This window comes from Rissa tridactyla, chromosome 2 (genome assembly GCF_028500815.1).
Source record: "Rissa tridactyla isolate bRisTri1 chromosome 2, bRisTri1.patW.cur.20221130, whole genome shotgun sequence".
Taxonomy (NCBI): domain Eukaryota; kingdom Metazoa; phylum Chordata; class Aves; order Charadriiformes; family Laridae; genus Rissa; species Rissa tridactyla.
Window position 1 is genome coordinate 95702312 of NC_071467.1, and position 20745 is coordinate 95723056.

The 20745-nt window shown below is 43.6% G+C and overlaps 1 protein-coding gene across 8 annotated transcripts in view; it reads left to right on the top strand.

Annotated features, from left to right (window-relative positions):
* HIVEP1 (HIVEP zinc finger 1) overlaps positions 1-20745 on the top strand; it is a 131189-nt gene that overhangs the window by 41480 nt on the left and 68964 nt on the right. The window contains exon 1 of one of the 8 annotated variants that reach the window (XM_054193495.1): positions 1051-1396. The exons of the other annotated variants lie outside the window; for them this stretch is intronic. Within the exon in view, the coding sequence (XP_054049470.1) occupies positions 1366-1396 (31 nt within the window). The 5' untranslated portion in view covers positions 1051-1365. Of the gene's footprint in view, positions 1-1050; positions 1397-20745 lie in introns of those variants that run through there. 8 annotated transcript variants of the gene reach the window in all.

Consider the following 20745-nt stretch of genomic DNA (forward strand, 5'->3'; position numbering starts at 1 on the left):
TTTTCTGTTCGCATTCTCTTGTTTGATTTGGAAGAAGACAGAGGGCAGTTCATTTTGTTGGTTCACAGCGGCTCGGATTTAGAAGGGGGCGGGGGGGGGGAACCCACCCAACCCTTAATCAGCACAGGACTTAAGGGCTCCCGCGTAAGAACGTTACGCTTAACCTTCAGCAAACGCTTATGGGCTGCCCTGAATAGTAAATGGGTTTAAGCACATGCTTAAGTGTTTTCCTGAAGGAAGCCCTCAGCGTCTTGGCCGGCGTTGTATTGAGGGCTTCCGTTTAGCTTCGATGGTGCATGCCGGCGCCGGAGGCACGCTTTTCTGTCACCTCTCGGCGGGCACACCTGGGTGCGTGGGTTTTGCCACCTGGGCTGTGACCTCCCGCCGAGCTCCGCACGGGCGGGAAGGATGGGGAAGGATGGGGGGGGGGGGGAAGGGGGGCCGTCCAACTCCGCACCCCCCCTTTTTTCCCCACCCCCTCCGCCAGCAATTACCCGCCTTCCCGGGGTTGTTCGTCGGGAGAAGCGAAAAGGGGCGACCGAATTCCCGGTGGGAATCTTGCGTGGCGGGGGGGCGGAGGGGGGGACGGACGTCGGCCTGCCTCGTTGCGTAAGAGGCGGCCCCGTCATCCCGGTGGCTGCCGTTGCCATGGCGAAGGTGGCGGCGGGGGAGGGAGGGGGGGAGGGAGGATGCCTGGGATCCATCCGTAAGCCGTTGGGGGGTGGGAAGAGAGAGAGAGAGAAAAAAAAAGAAAAAGAGATATTACGTCTTCACCCGGCACTCTGCTGCGCCCAACGTGATGCGGCGGCGGGGTCCCCGGGGGAGGCGGAGGTGGGGGGAACCCGGCGGTGGCCGGTTACGGGAGGCGACCGGCAGCCCCCGAGCGGTGCGGGCGTCGTTTTAAATAAAATAAAGCTCTACGGGGCCGGGTGGGAAGGAGGCGGGGGGGTGGGGGAGCTGTCGGGGTAAAGAGGATTAGGTGCGTCTGCATGGGGGCTCGGCTGAGAAAAAATATCGCAGGAGTCGAAAATACCGCAGGAGTTTGAGGGGAGGTTGGTTTTGGGGTGCCACAGACCCATAGGTGGGGTTGGAAGGGACCTTCAAGAGGGAGGCAGACGTGGGTTATGAGTATTCCTAGCGACAGCCAAGAACTGGCTGTCATGTGCTGGGAGGGGGTGCTTTTGGTTTTACATCTGCATATTCTGTTATCGCAGTTAGTTGTCGTTTTAATTGTAAACGGTGCTCTATAGACACAACCTGAACATCTCTAAGCAGTTAGCAAGCAGCAAGTCTAAATCTTAGCTCTATGCTGGTATCTAGCCTAGATCAAGTCATTGAGACATGTCTTTAACATGAGCGGAAGGAATGACGGAAGAAGACATCAGTGTCTGCGTTGGTAAGTTTTCTCTCCGCTATCTTTAATTATTAGTGTTTTACTCCACCTCTTGCTTAGCGTCAATTGCCACTGATGGGGTCTTTTCGTGGCTTTGAGCTTTTTCCTACTCTTTGCCTGCTTGAGTTCCTAGAAGCAGGTGAGAATTTATCAAGTCCTGTCACTGTGGTCTCTTTTGTCGCCGCAAGGAAATCATTAGTGCAGGCGAAAACTTTATAAATCCTGATGTTTGGTTTCAAGTTTGGAAAAGATGATGTATGGTCTAGAAGAAAGCATGAAAAATGCCATGCTGCAAAAGTCTATCTTGTAAACATGTTTCTTACGAGAACAAACCCTATCTGGGTTAATAATAATACTCGTTGCCAGAAAACAAATGCGTATGGGGGAAAAAAAAAAGCCTAAGTAAATTTAACATTCTTAAACTGTTTTACAGCAGTGGGGTAGGAAATGTGTTAGGATGTAAGAGAGCACGCTACTGGGAAATGAGCTTGCATTACACCCACAGAGCATTTACTGTACATTAGTTATAACCCCGTTGTTTTTGTTGTCTGCAATTAATTGAGTAATTTCTTCCATGCCTGAAACTGCAGGTTAAGCATGTTTGCTTTGAAAGACAGTCTTCGGAATCCAGACGGCTTTTGCACTTACCATATTAACAAGCTCTCGCAAAGCACATTTTGTGCACTATGGTTATAAATTCCTGAAAGGTATCGGTGGGGGTTAATTCACTGTTACATAAACAGCCAATAACAGCATTTCATTGTACTGGAATTGCTCTAAAATAGTTATTAGTTTCTAGGCTATTACCGGGAAAAAGGCTCTGTTTGGTCTACGTGAACAAAAGACACTCTGCTTTTGCAAATATTGTTTGTATGAAAAAGACAGAAATGGGCTACAGGAACTTTAAAGCATTAAAGTAAGGATGCTGTATAAATAGGCAAAGCCTGACCTTGGGCTGTAGTGTAGCTTTAGCATTGGGTTTTGAGCTGTGACAAGATCTTAACCTCCAAGTTGTACTGGAGGAAGGCGGGGGGGAGCCCAACAAAATCACAACCAAACCAGTTTTCCAGAAGCCGAGTATTTATTGTATAAAGACATTTAACAGCATCGTTGTTTTAATTAGCAAAGCTTACCTGCTATCTGCGTGTGTGTGCGCGTAGCTATTCTAAAAACGCTGAAGTCAGAGCTGGCAACGCATAAAGCCGAATAGTAGAGCCGTCCCAAAGCCTGCAAGCACCGGTGCAGGACGGGGAGCTGGAAGATGGGATTTATTGCAGCAGGGTTATGCAACAGTTCAGCAAGGAAATACCCAAGAGAAGCACTTTCTGAGCGACTGAGAGCCCTGGCCTGGAAACAGGGGTGCCTGCCGGTCACTGCAGGGTGGCAGAGAAGACATCTGCAGCCCTTTCTGATGCCTTCTGGTTCAGGAATTCACTCGATACTTTTGTTGTTGGGAGTCTTTTATGTAGCAAAGCAGGCCTGGTACCTGTTGAAGGAGCCTGCACAGCTGGTGCCGTCGTCTATCAGGTGCGAGCAACCAGGGTTTGCTCAGAGGACTTGAAGCATTTGGGTACGAGAACTTTGCTGGCGTTCGTCCTTTGTTGAGAGACATCCTCGGTTGCCCCCAGACTAGCTTACAGCTGTTCTTTTTGGGAACTGGAAATATTGCTTCTGCTGCATTTCTGTAAGTAAAGAGTACAGCCAAGGGTTTTTCTTTTTTTGTGTGTGCATAGTTCAGCTGGTTTTTGCATATGTCTGACATTCGTTAATATTGACAAGTGCTTTCCAAGAGATAAAGCAACTTTTATTTTGGTTGTTTCAGCTATAGGGATTTGACTCTTGTTCATTTTAAAATGTAGTATTGTTCTGCATCACCAGCAGTTATTTATTGAGACTCGCAAGGAAAACACAGGACTTGGCATTATTAACCTTTCTTTCCCTCCCATCTCATCTCCCCCAACCCCAAAGTAGTTCAGCCTGAAACTTGATAAGTTAGTTGCAGTTACCTGGCAAAATCGGAAACAAATGAAGACGGATGAAGCTTGACCTTAAAATTATTTTGGATAGGCCAGGCCTATGCAGCTGAAAGCATTAATTGCTGCTGTTTCGGCAGCTGCCTTTGACAGCGTAGGGTTTCAGTAAATGCTTCCTCCTTGAAGCAAGTGAGATGTGCCCCGTCATCTGCTTCACTTCTGGAGCCTTTCTGAAGCTCTCTGGATTTATAAGAAGTCTTAATTAATGTTGTGTAGCTCTGCCTTTTGGATATTTTCACTTCCCTGACATGGAACTAGTGTCAGCTTATCTCTGTATCTTTATTTCGGTACGCGTGTGCTTGTCACAGGGAATTAAGTGTTTGTGCACCCTTTAAAAATGGCAGACCTTTATGACAGTCAATATAATTATAATGGAATTAATGACATCTTAAATTAAGAAGAATTTTTGCTCATTTGTCTGTTATGTACCATGATCTGATTATAAATCCCAGCAGCGCTGATGGCCTCGGATATGATAGATGACAGGACGCAGTACGTACTGGAGGATCCGCTATTAATTGGTTCTCCCAGTCCTGGTTTATATTGTGAAAAGACATCGAGAAAGCTCCTATAACTCAACTGGGGAATTTACTTATAAGGAGACTCCAGAAGAAAACCCAAATGTTCCCTTTAATGCGTTTGGAAAGCTTTTCGCTGTATTAAAACTGATGGTGTAAGTTTGTGTAGCATATTTTACCAAAAGTGATCCTAAACCTTTGCAAGTTGTCTTTCATCTAGAAAGTGGGTAGCACAGGGAGATTGAGAAGCAGGGAAAAGGCTTTTGGATCTTAGGGAAGGTCATTCTACTAGCTCAGCCAGCGGGGAAATGTCAGGTTGGAGGACGAGCTGGTGTTAAAGTAACTCATGGGTTTCTTTTGGTGTGGTCTAAGAGTTCATATGAGACACTGTATAGGTGTACCAAACTGTTTCCATCTTTACTGTTTGGGTTTCGTATGTTATAAAGTGTATGGTCACAAACCAGTTCATGCTGAGCACAGTAAGATATTATTCTGGTTGAATATCCGTGCTTTATTATAGGTCTTTATTGTCATTGAAAGATAAATATCAGGTTTTTATTACTTAATAATGTCTTATCTTTAAAGATCATTTTCCAAAAGATTGAAACGGGTTGTTACCTCACCTAAGAGTTATGAGTGTGATTGTCAGGAGCACTTGGAAATTGAATTAGATGAACGCTGTTTTAATTGGCAGGAGTTTTATCATCAGCTTCTGTGGGAAAATTAGTTAAAACCCATCACCAACGTCATAGTGCCTTTGAAAATTCTCAACTGTATTATGAAGATTTTTGACTTTGGAATTAATTGCTACAAGTTGGAAGAAGAGGCGGTTTTCTAACTGCCGTAATTTTGTGTTGTTCGTACAATAGTTAGTTTACGCTGTATTTAGGAGGTGCACACAGAAGTCAGGCGTGTTTTTGCAGAAGGGTTTTCCGCAGCTAGCTTTGTGTGGGCCCCATCTGAGACAATTTAGTAGGAGGGTCTGATTTTCAGAAAGTCCCTTGCTGAAAACCAGGCTGGTTTCAGAGAACTGGGCACTTTGATTCAAGAGAACTTGATTTAAGATTTCTTGATTTAAGAGAACTGGGCACTGCTTTTGAAGTCATTGGTCTAATTATTTAGTATCACCTGTCAGAATGTGTAAGGAGGAGTTCATGCCCCTGCTTTCGATGTAGTAGTAACGTGTGATGAAATAGCAACAAATCAAGCTGCCTTTAAATTTTTGTGCGCCATGGGACAAGGCACCAGTAAATGAGCAGATAAGCTCAGGAGGGCGTCTAAGGGGTTAATTCAAGAAAATGTTCTATGAAAGTAGTTGGCAATAAACTATCTAAATATCTCTGTAGGAATTCATGTGTGCAGCAACTGTATTCCTTAGAAACATAAATTATCTTTCCAATAAATCCTTGGCGCATGGAAACATTGTTTTATGGACTGGAGCTAAGGCACGCAGGAAGGTTGTGGTGGGTGCCAGTACCGAACTCGCATATTCCACGATAAGTTCCATAACCCTGAGACCCAACTTTGCCCCCCGCCCATAAGTGGGTGCCCTGTGGCATTTCACCCTCGCCTCTCCAGCATCATCCCACATATTCTCTTCTGCCCTCCCAGCACTGAGCTGTGTGGTCGAAAACAAGTATCACAGAATGGTAAGAGTTGGAAGGGACCTCTGGAGATCATCTAGTCCAACCCCCCTGCCAGAGCAGGGTCACCTAGAGCAGGTTGGACAGGAACGTGTCCAGGCGGGTTTTGAATGTCTCCAGAGACGGAGACTCCACCACCTCCCTGGGCAGCCTGTTCCAGTGCTCTGCCACCCTCGAAGTAAAGAAGTTTTTCCTCATGTTGAGATGGAATTTCCTATGTTCCAGCTTGTGTCCCCTTGTCCTGTTGCCGGGCACCACTGAAAAGAGCCTGGCCCCATCCTCCTGACACCCCCTCTTTAGGTATTTATAAGCATTGGTAAGATCCCCTCTCAGTCTTCTCCAGGCTAAACAGATGCAGGTCTCTTAGCCTTTCTTCGTAAGAGAGGTGCTCCAGTCCCTTGATCATCTTTGTAGCCCTCCGCTCGACTCTCTCCAGCAGTTCCCTGTCCTTCTTGAACTGGGGGGCCCAGAACTGGACACAGTACTCCAGATGTGGCCTCACCAGGGTTCCCGCTCGCCACAGAAGAGAAAATTTTGTGCTGCTGGTAGGCGTCTTGCTACCTGTTTGGGTTTGGCTTTTTTTCATATTGCTGTGGATTTTTTTTATTGGATGCTGTCCAAGGCAGCCAGTCCTCGCTTTTCATCTACGCCCTGGGATTCCAGAGGAGCGACGAAGAAGCAAACCTTTGTGTGAGATTTGGCTGGTTTGCAGAGTCGCTTGCCACAGGGGAATGGAAGTCATAACAAGGGAGTTCCCACAGATAGGTGGATGTTGTGGGGTTGTGCCAGGAAGTTTTGGTTTCCTAATAAAACTGTGAGATGAAATTCTGGTTCTCTTAAAATCGCTTGGGAGCCTTATAGTCAGCCTCAGCATGGTCTGAATTTCAGTGAAGTAGTATGGGGTTTTCTGGGTTAACCGTTTTTTTTATATATATATATATATATATATATTTTTAGGCTTCCCACTGCTCTGGAGATATTTAAATTCGGAGGTTGGGCTCTTTATCTGACATCCTCTGTTGGTAGTGTCTTGGTGGGGGAATCGGACACTCACCCGAGATTGGAGCATGGGGTTGGGGAAGGGATTTCAGCTTCATCTAATTTATCCCATACAACAGAGGACAGGTGTAGACACGATAAAGAGAAAGACCAGCATTGTGAGATCCTTAACCAAGTTTGTAGCTTTACAATGGGTGTCGTGTTGTTTGTGCAAAACGCAAAATGTATCCCTATTGAAGTCACGTAAAGTAAAATACTTTCAGAATGAATCCTCTGAACATTAGTAAATTCATTCATTGATTTGAGTGAACAATGGATGTTAAATCCACGCTTAATAAGCCTGTGCCAAGTCATTCCTTGTGGGTATGTCAGATGATCTTCAGAGTAGGTTTGTACTCTGTTCAAACATCCATAATTAAAACTCACTGAAATTCATAGGTCATCGTTGATGTTATTTTTAGAAGCCTGTCTTTGTTTTCCTTTGTAACTTGTGTTTAATGTGAAAAAGCAAGAAAAACTGTCAGAAAACTCAAAACGTGTCACACTTCTGTATTTTTTTGAAATGAAAATGTGTTAATCAGTTTCATTGTTACAAATTTTAAATACACTCGAATTTGACTTTTCAAAGTCTGAATGGCTTTTTTTTTTAGTGTAGATTAATCAAAAATTTGAAACAAACCTTTGGATAAAATGTTTTTTTGGTGTGTGTGGGGTTTTTTTTGGTTTTGGGGGTTTTTTGATTTTTTTTGGTTTTTTTTGTTTGTTTGTTTGTTTTTTTAAGAAAGATGAAACTGACCATTCTAGAAAATATTTCTTCATGTAAAACTTGATGAAACTCATCCTTTCCACAAATATCGTAGGTTCCGGTAATGAATTTTCTGCCTGGAAAAGTTTCTTGGCAGATTCCCCCTAGCAGCATCCTCTTGTAGGCACAGGAGCCTACAATTTTCCTGGGGAAGCTAAGCCTCAGCCTAACTTAGGCCATTTTAAGCTGTAGAAAATTAATTAACTGGTGCAGCCTAACGATGCTATCTATGCCCTTTGGTAATATTAGAATGGGAGAAATGGCCAGTAGATCATTAAAGAAAATTTAATTTAGGGTTTCAGAACACCGGAATATCTTAATGAGAGTCCCAGCATTGACTCCGGTGTTAATCAGGCTCTGTGTACCTTAACAGTGCATTTCCCAACCATAACGTCTTTCAATTTATTTTGCTCTGGTTTTATAGATGTGTGTTACTTGCTTTGGGGATAATTGTGAGGATAATGTGCTGTATAATGCGTTTTACTCTCCAGTACTAACACGTAATGTCAACTTGATTTCTTAAAACCTGTTTTTTATATAGGGAATTTCAAAGGACAGTAGATGGTTTGATATGCTTCATTCAGTTCTTGTTACACAGGATTTGCAGTGTAATGCTTAAAGCCCCTTTGATAATAACAGCACAGAGATTCTTACTGGCCTGTACAAGGTATTCCCGATTTGTTTACTAGTGCGGTTTACTGCAGCCTCCTGGTTTTCCTTGGCATTGTGCCTTAAGGAAGCTTTACTGTTCCACTGTTTGGTTTCAAGTTTTACTTCTTAAATGTAAATTAGACGTGATATATTCATAAAGTAAAAATTTGTAAAATTAATATGGCCAGCCATCTCAAATCTGAACTACAAATGAAATATTGCGATTAAAGTTTCGTTTGCTTTGCCTAAGTCTTATGGAATTGTATGAGAAGGGAGGTATCATTTCCTTCAGCAGTCAACAGTATATCAAGTCTGATCAGTTATTTACTTTTTGTTTTCTCTCCTATACATCTTATGTCAACAGCATTCAAGAGGATTGTAGCATGGTTATTTCTAATGTATCTTTCTTGGTTGCATAGATCAAAACATAAGCGGTTTTATGGAGGTTGCATTTTTACATCCTGACAGCTTCACATTTGTGCTTGTTCCTATTAAAACGTTTAATTTCCCTCAGACGACTTAACCTTTTTCTTCCACTTGAAATAATGACAACGACAATATTTGTCAACATCCCTGCAACCCGATGGTTTCTTTGCTCCTTCAGTATCTTGGAGGTCTGGAAAAGCGTTTCTGCCCCTTCCTGCAGCCGAGGGGGTGGCCGGAGGTGGGAATGCCCCTGTCTGCCTCCGTCTCTGCAGCAGCTCTGGTGGTGATGTGCAACTGCCAGGGTATCACAGAATCATAGAATAGTTTGGGTTGGAAGGGACCTTAAAGATCATCTAGTTCCAACCCCCCTGCCATGGGCAGGGACACCTCCCACTAGACCAGGCTGCTCAAAGCCCCATCCAGCCTGGCCTTGAACACCTCCAGGGATGGGGCATCCACAGCTTCCCTGGGCAACCTGTTCCAGTGTCTCACCACCCTCACAGTGAAGGATTTCTTCCTGATAGCTAATCTGAATCTACCCTCTTTCAGTTTAAAACCATTACCTCTTGTCCTGTCACTACACTCCCTGATAAAAGAGTCCCTCCCTATCTTCCCCATAGGCCCCCTTTAGCTACTGGAAGACTGCCATAAGGTCTCCCACCAGGTCAGAGGGCCAGCAGGAGAGCTTGCCTCACCCACCTTCACAAAGCCCCGGGTGGGGGGCTGTGGCCAAGAGCAGGCTGCAGATCGGTTACCTGTTGCGTCTTCCTTTCTCCCGACATGACCCTGTGTTGTACCAGACCTGTCAGCTGTAACGGGGTGTAACGTAGCCATGAAGCGAGGAACTTTTACAGTGCCTCCAAACACAGGATGGCTGTGAAGTTACTCTACTTTGCTTTTGGATAAAATGATTAAAAATAGTGGTTTGGGTGAAAGAATGAACGATACCTGAACAGCCGCAATGACTTTGCAAGGATGTTTAGGACCTCGAGCAGAGGTGTGGATTTTGGGAAACTGTAATGCCTGTGAATAGAATCAGTATTTTTTAATAGTATATTTAAGTTAAACTTCTTGGGGGAAGGTGACTAACTCCTCCGCCCCTCCTCCCCTTTTATATGTGTGTAGTGGTGTAGCGCACTGCTCAGTAAATAGGGTCCTGATCCTTCACTAGCAGACGGGGATTTCCCAGTGTTGCCTTCAGACCCGTGTGGTTGTAATCCTACATTGTCAGCGTTGGGGTGACTGGGATTCCGTTGTGCTTTTAACTGCCCAGGTTGCCAGTTAAAAAGGCCCATTTCTACTTAAAAGTGATCAAAGATCTCTGTCACAGTCTGCCTGGCACAGACCTACTGATGATGGATGTCACTGGTACCTTCACAGCATGTTCGTGCTGTGTCTTGCCCAAAGGGAAGGTTTCCACGGTTTTCCAATGGCTTTCAGCCGAAGACCTGTTCAGGAGGGAGAAGGTATTTTAAGGCAACTGTGGCAGGTACAAATCCTTGTAATAAGGCTCTTGTGGCCTGTGTCTGTGCTGCCTGACAGATCTGTATTCGACTTCAGTGATGGCTATTCAAATGCAGAGGTCAATTTTCTAGATCTGACTGCAGTTGATCCTGCCTTGATTGCAGGTGTCTCCCCACGCAATGTCCCGTTGCCTTTTCATGGGCAAATACTGGCTTAATTGTCTGTGTCCTGCTCTTTGCCACTGTCTTTCTCTTGTAAAATGAGTTGAAGTGTTGCATTTAGGAAGAATACAGTCAAATATTTGGTGCTGTGAAATGGCAGAAAGGGCACTTGTTTCTGGTGGTGGGGCTTGCTGGCGTGGGTAGCTGTCTTGCACGGCTTTGGGAAGAATGCTCAGCAGGAACTTGAGGACCTGCTGTAGGAGGAGAAAGGTGTGCGGGTGAAAACGGAGGAGGTTCTTGGGAACGTCGAGGTCTCTTGCAAGCCTGGAGCTCAGCCTACGTTCCCGTACATAGAGAGAGAGAGAGATGCGCTGCCAAGAAATTAATGTCTACTTTATGGGGATACTGAGGGTCTTGGTTGACCACATTCAGAGCGCTCCTGTGGCTTTGCTTACAGACCTAAGTTTGAAAAAAAAAAAAAAAATAAAAAAAATGTTCCAGCTGGAAAGAAAGTAATTTTTCTTTAATAAAAAAAAAAAAGCTTTGGAGTGCCTTGGGTGTGTTGGGTAATTGCGTACTCAAGAAATGAAGTTACATAAGTGAAGACACTCCTGTAACCCCAGCCTGCCAGGGAGACGGGCGCTGCAGAAAAACCACTCGTCACAGAACAGCCCCAGTAGATGCAAAAGGGAAGAAGCTTTCTCCTTTGTGCTATATTCACAAAGAGAAGTTGTTTTTGGCATGTCTGTCTGGCACCAGAGGAGTCCCCATTTTTATCCTGTGGAGCTGCTTTTTTCTTCTGGGTGTTGTGGGCAGAAGTTTCCTTTTCCGACGTGGAAGGGGAGAGGTCTGGGTATTTTCCATAGTTCATCGCGAGGCTTCGCCGCCGCTGGTTGAAAGAGGCCAGGTAAGCTCCTTCTGGAGGCAGGGTGGGAGTCGGAAGCCAAATCTTGGGCCAGCGGCTCTGGTGGCTTCCATCCTACTGCTGTCTGGGGAGGGGGAGGAAGGAACTGGAGGGACGCAGAGGTGGCACGTAGCAGGGCACGGTGTGTAGGACGCCGGTCTGTGTTTCCCACTTCAGTGAGGAAGACCCACGCAAATCCTAAACAGCAGACGACGATGTCCGCATCTACCTTTCGTGCTTACTGGTGTCTTTTTAGAGGAGGTTTAAAAGAAGGATGCTTTCTGGGCAAAACTGGGCTATACTGCATTTACTAAGTCTGTACGCTTTCAGTTAACATAGTTTATGCAACATATGGGCAGGCCTTTGTGTTGGCTTACATAGTTTGTTGTACAAATGTCAAAGGTAACTGCGTGTGAAACTCTATTTCATGTATTTATTTCAAATGCAATTTGATTTTTACAGTGCAAACATTTCACGAGTTAAGTTTGGGACGTGCAGCAGAACGACAAAGATATTTAATACTTTGCTTAATTTAGAAAAATGACCTTTCAGAGGAAAAGCACTGTGCTTGTCAAAAATACACTGATGAATTAATTTCTTGTGATGCCAGCGTGTTAGTTGACTTTTGAGAGCAACCTTATAGATAATGAGTTTTATTTTTATCTTAGATCAGTCTGATTGTAGTGCCTCTCGCAAATCAAGTGACTTTACTGACTTTTATGGTTATAAATACATAGCAAAATCTGCAAGAAAAAAAAAATAGAAAGGAAAAAACCAAACCGAAACAACCCAAAGCTGTCTGGTCAGCATGGAAGCATGGATACCTGGACTGTTAAACAATATTGCAGTTGTAAGATCAGTACCCCCATTCTCCACCCCACCCCGACTCCAGCCCTCCCCTTGCAGGATCTGGAAATACCCTACTTTTGTTCTGATTTTAAATGGCCCCAATAGAAACTACGTTGCTGTGACAGCAATGTTGTCTTGCATTAGAAAATACTTTGTTTCCACCGACTAAGTCAACGACTTTCCATTTGTAAAAGTCTGCAAGGCATTTGAAAGCAACTTTAGTACTTCTTGTAGGTTTCTGACTGCTTAAATTGATTTATGTTTAGAAGCTAATCTTGCTCACTTTGACAAAGCTGGCAACTTCAGTGGGTTTATTTGTGCAGATAGAGTGAGAAAGATTCAGCTTTTGATATAAATACTTTAGCTGTCTGGTTTTGGAGAACTATTTTCTTACAGTTAATTATGCATCCTTAAAAATGTGTACATTCATACACATATGTGGAGGGAGAGATGGCAGTCTAGTTTGCAAACTATTGAGCTTCGCTTTGCCTATCGATGTTTTTAATTTTAGGTTGAGTCAGAACAATCTCCAAAATGTTAAGACAGACTCAGATCAAGAGAGTTACAAGTCGGGTCATGGATATTGTCCCATGTAGCGTTATATATATACTGTCTATAGGTGGCTATTACCAGAACATCGGCGTATTTCAATATATTGCTTTAAAAGTTATTGCCGGGTTGGTTTGAAGTGTTCCTTTGAGTGATGTTCACTTGGGCAGGGACAAATGTCGGAACAGGAGGTTTGTGTTCTTGGGAGCCATCGGCAGCTGCTGGGACTCGGGGCCGGTAACCGGGAGAGGGATGTGGGAGATGGATCGGCATGGATCGGGCTTAGGAACCGGTTTGTGGGAGCTAAAATATTGCCAAAAAAAGGAAAAAAAAGAATTCCTTTCCGTGCTTGACTTCTAATGATTAAGATGGTTTTAGGTGGAGGGGTGCCAGCTTCAAAGCAAACAACTTTTACAGGTTTTGAAGTCTGTGTTCAAAAGAAATACTGAAGGGTCAGTAGTCAGGTAGGCTTGTGACCAGGACCGAAGCGTCTGTATGAGCAGACAAAGTGAGTCTGAGTGCAGCAGCCTAAAAGGTTGCAATGTGAGTGAAACACTAAAACATTTCAGTGAACATTTGAGTAATGCTTAAAACACATGATAAACCCACATGGTTTTAGCTTAAATCATGAAATTTTAGTAGTATCTTAGTGTTCGTCTATTAAAAATGTCATCTCAATAATTTGGGTTGAGTATTGCATTTGCTGAAAATACAGTTAGCTGCAAATTGCCGTTGAAAGTAGAAAAGCCCGTATTGCTATTTTGACTGCCGTGTTTTTGCTGGAGTCGGTGGGCAGTGAGTTACTGTCCTGTTTTGGTGGTTACCGTCAGGTCACTCCAAACTCGGCTTGGCTGAGCATTTTTGGTAATACTGCAAATATACTCCAACTTTGCAACGGCAAACTTACTGTAAATCTGTGGTGATCTCTTTTTGGGTGGTAGTTTCTCAGAATAGCTTTAGTTATTGTTGGAAGAGTGGCAAGTTTAAAGGGTATTGCATGCCTGTAATGGTATTTCATCTCAACCAAAACAAAGGATGTCAGTTTCTAAAGCAACCAGAATTATTTTTAACTCTTTCCTCATTTCTTTAAAACAAACCCAGAGTGATTCATCAGTATCCTGTCTCAAAGTGGCCCCTGCAAAGTGTTTCAGAGGGAGAATAACAAGGGGTTCAGTAGGCAATTTTGCAAGAACTGGCTGTGGACCGCGGTGTTTTGTTTTGTGGGTTTTTTTAACCTTTCTTGCAGTGCAATTAGTAGCTGGGTGGTGTTCTGGAAATCACATTTGATCTCCATCAAGAACGTTATCTGTTTGTCCTTACACCAGGGTGTGTTCTTCTTAATAAAGTGAGTATTGAGATTCCCCGGTGCACAGCTTCGGTATTTCGTGACAAAAGCCCCAAGAGCTAATATCTCATTGAAACACAATGGGTTTCTCTTTAGTGTTTTCAAACAGAATTGATCAATGAATTCATTTGCAGTGGGAAAGCTAAATCGCAAATGCATCCATTTTAAATACCTGCCTGAAAGCAGGGAGGAAACGAGAGCAGAGATAAATTGGTAAGACAAAACCGGTGAGAAGTTCAGCTCCTACGACCCACATCTTGATAGCAGAAGTAAGAGTTAAGAGGTTTCAGTTTGGTCTTTTTTTCCAGTAGTGCTCAGTTTTACCTTCCTTGTTACATTTATTATTCTATATACCCGTATTATGTCAAATATTTTCCACCTCTCTGTAAATTAAACTGCTATAATCTTTTAGACTCTTATACAGAATCATCCGCAGGCTCCTAAGTATTTGTATTGCTCTTTGAACTTTTTCTATTTCTGAAATACTTGTATTATTATTGTCTATATAATTCCTGAAGCAGCCCAACATTTTACCTGCAAATACCGCCTCCTCCCACAAAGAATTAAGAAAATAAATCAGCAAAGTGCCCAGGAATGAACCTTGTGCACTATGTGGTTTTTTTCAGAGAATCATTGAGACCTGCAGGTCAGTTCCTCAGTGCCGCGCACCCAACAGGTCATAAATTGAATGTATGAGTAGTTTAAACAACTGCAGGGATTCGACCTATTTATTTCTTTCTGCATTTCAGCGTTTTGATCGTGGCTTTTTGCCTTAGCAGGCATGTTGTAGCACAGCATTCCAGGTCCAAACACTTTGCCACAGCCTGCAGTTTAGGCTGTTAATGTCCTGGTTGGGTTGCATTGCTCTAGCTGTCCTATGAGGAGGTGGCTCCTAAGGTGTCATATGATAGACTGTAGTTAAACCATGAATTAAACCAGGAGCTTAAACTGTTTGTGTGCTCAGAACTGTATCCTGGTAATAATTTAAAAACGGTGTCTGGTTTTCCATATTTCGATCCCAATTTTACAGGGGTTTCTTAATGAGCACCATTGGGTTTGTCCCTGCTGTTGTGCTAGATTTGGAGTAACAATTTCCAAATCTTCTGTTTGCTGTAGCACGTGAGGTAATGAAATTGCAGCCACCAAAATCTTCAAAATTATCTGCTAGGAGTGTGAAAGTGTAAATTTTATCCAGTTGATAATTGGTAATTAAGGTCAGATTCTTGTTACTGTATCCTGGCTTGAGTTGTTAATGAATACTTGGTGAGTATTCAGTTTGACTAAAACTTAATTTCTGGAAGTTCTTAAAAATAAAACTGTCACAGTTTAAATCAGTTGAAAGTAATTATTAAATCGCTTAAAACAAATGAGAACTAAGGTGTTAAAACACCTAAATCATAAACTTGACGTGAACGGGGAGTGATGGTTTGGGCTTTTGTGTGTCGGGTTTGCTTATTTCTTTACTTTTAAAGTATTATATGTTTAAAATCTATTCTAAAACATGAAGCCAAAAGCCAAATACCTGACTACCCATAAGAAATTGGTTAATCTTGCCTCAGGATTAACCTGAGGTTATTTGGTTTGTAATTATGAACTGTAGCTACAGAAAATGAGAAGCTGGACAGAAAGACTGCCAAAGACAGGAAAGTGTCAGGTCATCTCCTGTGACAGTGTGTATTTTAATTAAACTTAGTCACCAATGAAATACTATCCAATTTTTATTTACAAGGGAAAAGAAATGGGAAGTCATGTGTTTAGTATTTTCCTACTTGCTGTGATTTCTCCTAAGTAGAGTCCTCAAAGTGTGAACTGATCTATCATCTCAGGAAGAAGAAAGCAAAAGGAGAAGAAAATACTTTAAGTGCATCATTTCTGCAGCGTAGACACTGTTTATTGGCTTTGTGTTGTACTTCATCATTTCCTTAGGTTTTTTTCCCCTGTACTATCTTTCATCCTGCCTTTGTTCTCCTGGCTCCTTTCCTTCTCCCTCACCCGTTTCAACGTGGAGCAAACTATTTGCCTGTATTTTTGAGAACCACAAAGAGAGAGAAATGCTTTCTGAGCTCTGTGCACAGCCTGAGGTCTTCCCCAGGTCGGAGGCATCGGAAGCCTTTGACCTACTGTGGTTCACACAGCAAGTGCCAGACGTGTGCATTCGGTGGACGCCCACCTTGTACGTACTACCACTCACAGCCTTGAATATCAGCAGCAGGTGAGTTTGGTGGCAGTAGAGGGGAGCGGAAAGGTCTTGCTGATGTGATTCTTGGCATAGGAGGGGTCAGCAAAAGAGGAAACCTGAGAGAGGTTGAGGAGCATCGAGCCCAGCCTTGCTCCTGGAAAATCTAGTCATTCCAGCAGTTTTGCATGACGGTTTATAACCATGAACAAAGTGAATCTGGAGAAGATAATAAGCATTAGGGAGAAGAATAAGTATTTGGAGAAGAGTAGGTGTTAGGGAAGCAGCACTTGTTCCTTGGCAGGCAATCACTAATGGTTTGTCAAGGAAGTCCAAGGAAAGAGCCCCCAAAGTGCAGAGGCAGACGGTGTCCACCACCAGTGAGATCTGCCACCGGCTGCTGTCCCGCTCCCCCCGGTACCTGACCGTGGGCCTGGCTCAGCCGTGTGCGTCTGTGCAAAGTGATGCATCCCTTGTCTTCCATTGCAGGGTGCCATCCGGGGAAAGTGTCAGATTGACAGCTGTGGACTGTTTGTTCCTCTCCTCTTCTCTTTTCTCTTCCCTTGGGTAATGCCCCTTCAGTATAATATTAGGTTTGGTTGAAACGTTCTTGGTGTTTAGTAGGGCTCTCCTAAGCTTCAGCAAGAAGTTGGCAGAGCCTTTTCCTTCAACGCAACTCCAGGTGTCTAGGTCAGGGGGACTCGGTGCTTTAGTAGCCACTGTGAACCTCCTCGGAGAAGAGAAATTAAAGAGCGAGAGAGGTTGTCTGGTCGGCCTCATTCTCTCCTCCTTCCCTTCTTTGTGTGTGCAAAGTTTCCAATGTTATTTTTCTTCCTATTAACCATGCACAATTTTTGTCTCTGTTAGCTTTTCTCTGGCTGGAAATGTGGAAACTTTGAGCAGAAATGTATTTTAGCTGAGTTGTTGAAAAAGAAAATTGAGAAAAATACTTCTGTAAATAGGTAAGACACATTTGAAACTGAAATAAACAGTTTAGGGGTATATATGGGGGAAATGCCTCTTAAAATCTTAATAGTTTGGGAAATTTGGGGCTGATTCTTAGGTCATTAATTTTAGTGCTACCAAGAAAACGTCCAAACAGGCATGTTAAAAACAAAACCGAAAAGCAGTTCCAGGGCATTATACTGGGTTTGTATTTTCATTGTTTTAGTCAAGGAGCACATTCTAATAATTTCTTCTCCCACTCACCATATTTTCCAGAAGTCATTGTTCCAGCAAAACACACCAAGCCAAAAAAAAAAAAATCTTACTGTAAATGAGTTAATAAAGTTGGATGCAAGTCTTTCAACTCTGTTGTGGCACGGGGTTGACTTGTGTAAAATCTTTTTGTCCAAGGCCAAAAAATAAAATCTGTTTGAGGACTTGAAGTCCCTGAATGCTCACTTTCGGCTCATCGCTTCTGAAGCGAGCGAGCTCCAGGCTTAATTGTTGGGTTCCAAGTGCAGGGTGGGATGGTGTGTGCGGCAGCTTGCCGTGGCTTTCTCCCCCACGTTCCTCACCGCCCCCTCATCTTCCATCAGACGATGCAAAATTGAGCGTGAAAAATTCTAAATAAAAAAGGAAAAAACAGCCGGGCGATGTTCAGATTGCAGAGTGCTATCATTTTGTAGGTGTATAAGAAGCAGCTAGTTAATTATCTTCCTAAGCTTGCAAGTAGAGAAAGAAAATTTCGCCAGTGAACCGAGATAAAGGAGGGAAGAGGGCTAGGCTTAGGTTTTGGTTTAATTTTACTTGTGGTTTGTTTTGGGGTTTTTTTGGTTTTTTTTAAGAAATCATAATGGTTTGCTGTTCCACAGCAATAGGAACTGTACTTACTGTGGGATGAGGTGAATGTGAGTGGATCTATATAATTTTTGCTTCATTTTTCAAAACATTGTTTAGCATATTAGTAATACACGTAACTATCTGTATACTACCATGTTTGTTTCCTATTCTTTATTTGCTAAACAAAACCTTCTCAGCTTCTTGTAATAACTAGCTTTTTGTATCAAAATTAATTGTCAACATTTGTATAAAAATTAAGTGTCAAGGTTCCAGGTGTGGTTTTGTTGGGTTTTTTTTTCCCCAAGAGTTTATTTGTTGTCTAAGGGTCTCTTAGGGATAATCAAAAAAGGAATGCCAGGAAGATACCTCAGCCTACTTTCTTTTATGTCTTGGGGAGAGAAAGAGAGAGAGAGAGAGACAGCGTATTTCGATTTTGTTTCTTCACGTTTGATGCTGATTACAATCCAGAGCACATAGCAAATGTTTTAACAACTCCCAGCCCCACAAAAAAAAGAAAAAGAAGCAAAATCAGTTTCGGTCAGGACTCTGCTTTGGAGGAGTCATTAAAGATTTCACCGATTTATTCCTTTTCTCTGTAAATCCAGCCCCGGAAAAGACCTTCTGGGGCTCTGTTGCAACACATTTTTGGTTGTCAGCAGTGCTGATAAATCATGCTGGCTTCTTCCTCTCTGCTCCCTTTTTACCAGGCTTGTGTGACCTGAACAATTTTGACTTTTTGCAGCGGTTGGGGATGGGGCAGTGCTGGCCCTGGCACAGCTGGGGTGGGCAGGGTGCCTGCGGGTGGCAACAGAAACAGGGTACCAGCATTGTCGGTGTCCCCCTGGGACCAGCCTCTGCTCCCGGGAGCAGCCAGAGCAAGCACGGAGGAGGAGGAGGAGGAGAGAAGGCAGGATGGGAGCAGGCTGCGCCAGAGACAGGTTTTAACAAGTGCCTTGGGACCAGCACAGCTCTGCTCCGAGCGGAAATCTTCATTTTATGGGACTTGGGGAAGAAGAGCTTGAAAACGGCTCGTGCGGCTTGCAGGGGAACCAGGTGGGTGCTTAAAGCTGAACACTGCCATAGCAGGCTGGTGTGTGGCTGTGACCATAAAATAATCCCCTCCTAATAACGTGGGCATTTGTCACTTGGCCTCCTGTGAAGAGAAAGCTTCAAGTCCTCTGTTTTTCCTGAAGAAATGGATACCTGTTTAGATGGGAGGTTACCAGCTGGCAGGACACGGGCTGAATCTGGTCCCCAGGATGTTTTCATAGAATCATGGAATGGTCTGGGTAGGAAGGGACCTTAAAGATCATCTGGTTCCAACCCCCCTGCCATGGGCAGGGACACCTCCCACTAGACCAGGCTGCTCAAAGATTTTCCTACGCTCCGTTCCCTCTCCCTGAAATAAAAAGCGGTTGTTTCATATGTCCTCATCTTCAAAGGTTTGTCTGCCATTCAGCCCCCTGAATAAGCAACCCAAGTAGCAGGACACCCAGGTTTTTGTGTTGCAGGAGGGATATAGTGTAGGACCCGTTGCTGTGTGCTGTGGGTCGCCCTGCAAGGTCAGCTCGCAATTTCTACCTCAGTTAATAGTGACTTAGTAACTCATGTATAACAGCTCTTTAAAAGTAGTAAAATAACAAAGCTGCTGCATTGCTTTTCATTTCAGCTCATCCTCATTTTCTGGGAGTGTGTTGGTGAATTACACAGTCCATTTTAATTTCCTTTCGGTACGGAACATCACCCTTATGTGCCTGATTTCCTCTCGGCGTGCCTGCCGAATGGCCCCCTCCTTCCCAAAGTAGCACCTTGGGAAGTGCCTGGCGAATCTGCATGATTTAGGGTCATCGACCCACAACTTCCCTGCTTAACCCTGTGTAGGGCATGCACAGTTTCTGGAGAGGTTGTTTGTCCTTGCTTCCACCGCCTTGGGTGGGAATGGCTCACAGACTGAAGAACACCACATGTTCAATGGGGTACTTGATTTTCATCTCAGGTCTTGGGGGAGGATGGGAGCAGGTAGAGGAGAACAGTGAAATAAATCACTGCAGTGAGTTATTGGCTCAATATGTATATTTTCCACCCCTGATTTGTGTTTGCCCTGAGAAGGGAACATGAACTGCCTAGGGCTGTTTTGTTCGTAAGCCTCTTAGAGTGGCTAAGCCTCAGTTCATGGCTGGAGCATGCTATTAACAATATCATATCTTTGTGCCTTCCCTCAAGTTTTGTCTTTCAGGTTACACCTAGTCCTACATCAGCTTGTATTGACTAGTTTTTCAAAGGCGTTTTTCTTTTCGTCGGTCCAATTTCTGTTGCTGTTTTTCACTTTAAAGCTGCAGCTAGTAACGTTTCATTCAGCATATAAAAAAACGAGGGCAAAACCGGAAGATTAGTATGGAAAGATAAACTTGCAGAGTCCACAGAGCAAGGTTTACCGTAACAAGTTAATTATGGATTTTTTTTATTTTGTTTGGTTTTTAACACTAAGACCCAGTGATGCCATTCCTAGTGTTCATATGTTGGACTGTATTCACAGACTTTGGCTTGTAATACTAATTTCTTGGAAAAACAAGCAAGCAAAAAATGAGATACCTTTGTTAAATTAACTAAAAGCTTCAACTTTGCATTTAATGTTTAGGGATGCTAAGGAAGGATTTTGAATTTGAAGGTGAGCGTGATTTTTGCAGCCCTGTTCAAAAGGTGGATTTACCAAATAGCGTAAAATTGCAGCTGACTGTTGACCTGGAAGAAGTCCTAAGCTATGTGTTATAAAGAAGGTACACAGAGATGCTTCCAGTGGCGAGGAGGGATGGGCAGGGTGGCTGGAGGTGATGACCCAGAGGCAGCTTCTTTGAGCTGCATGGTGAAGGGAGGATGGTGTCCGGGGAGGCTGGGTTTTACAGACAACCTGGAAATAAGGACGGGATTTTAAAGAGAAAAGACAGAGCATCGAGTGAACTTCCCCTACACACCCCAGAAGAAAAATCTCTTGTGTGTTAAGTTTATTGAGAGGCTGATATTTACCCATTTTGCAGTCGATACTC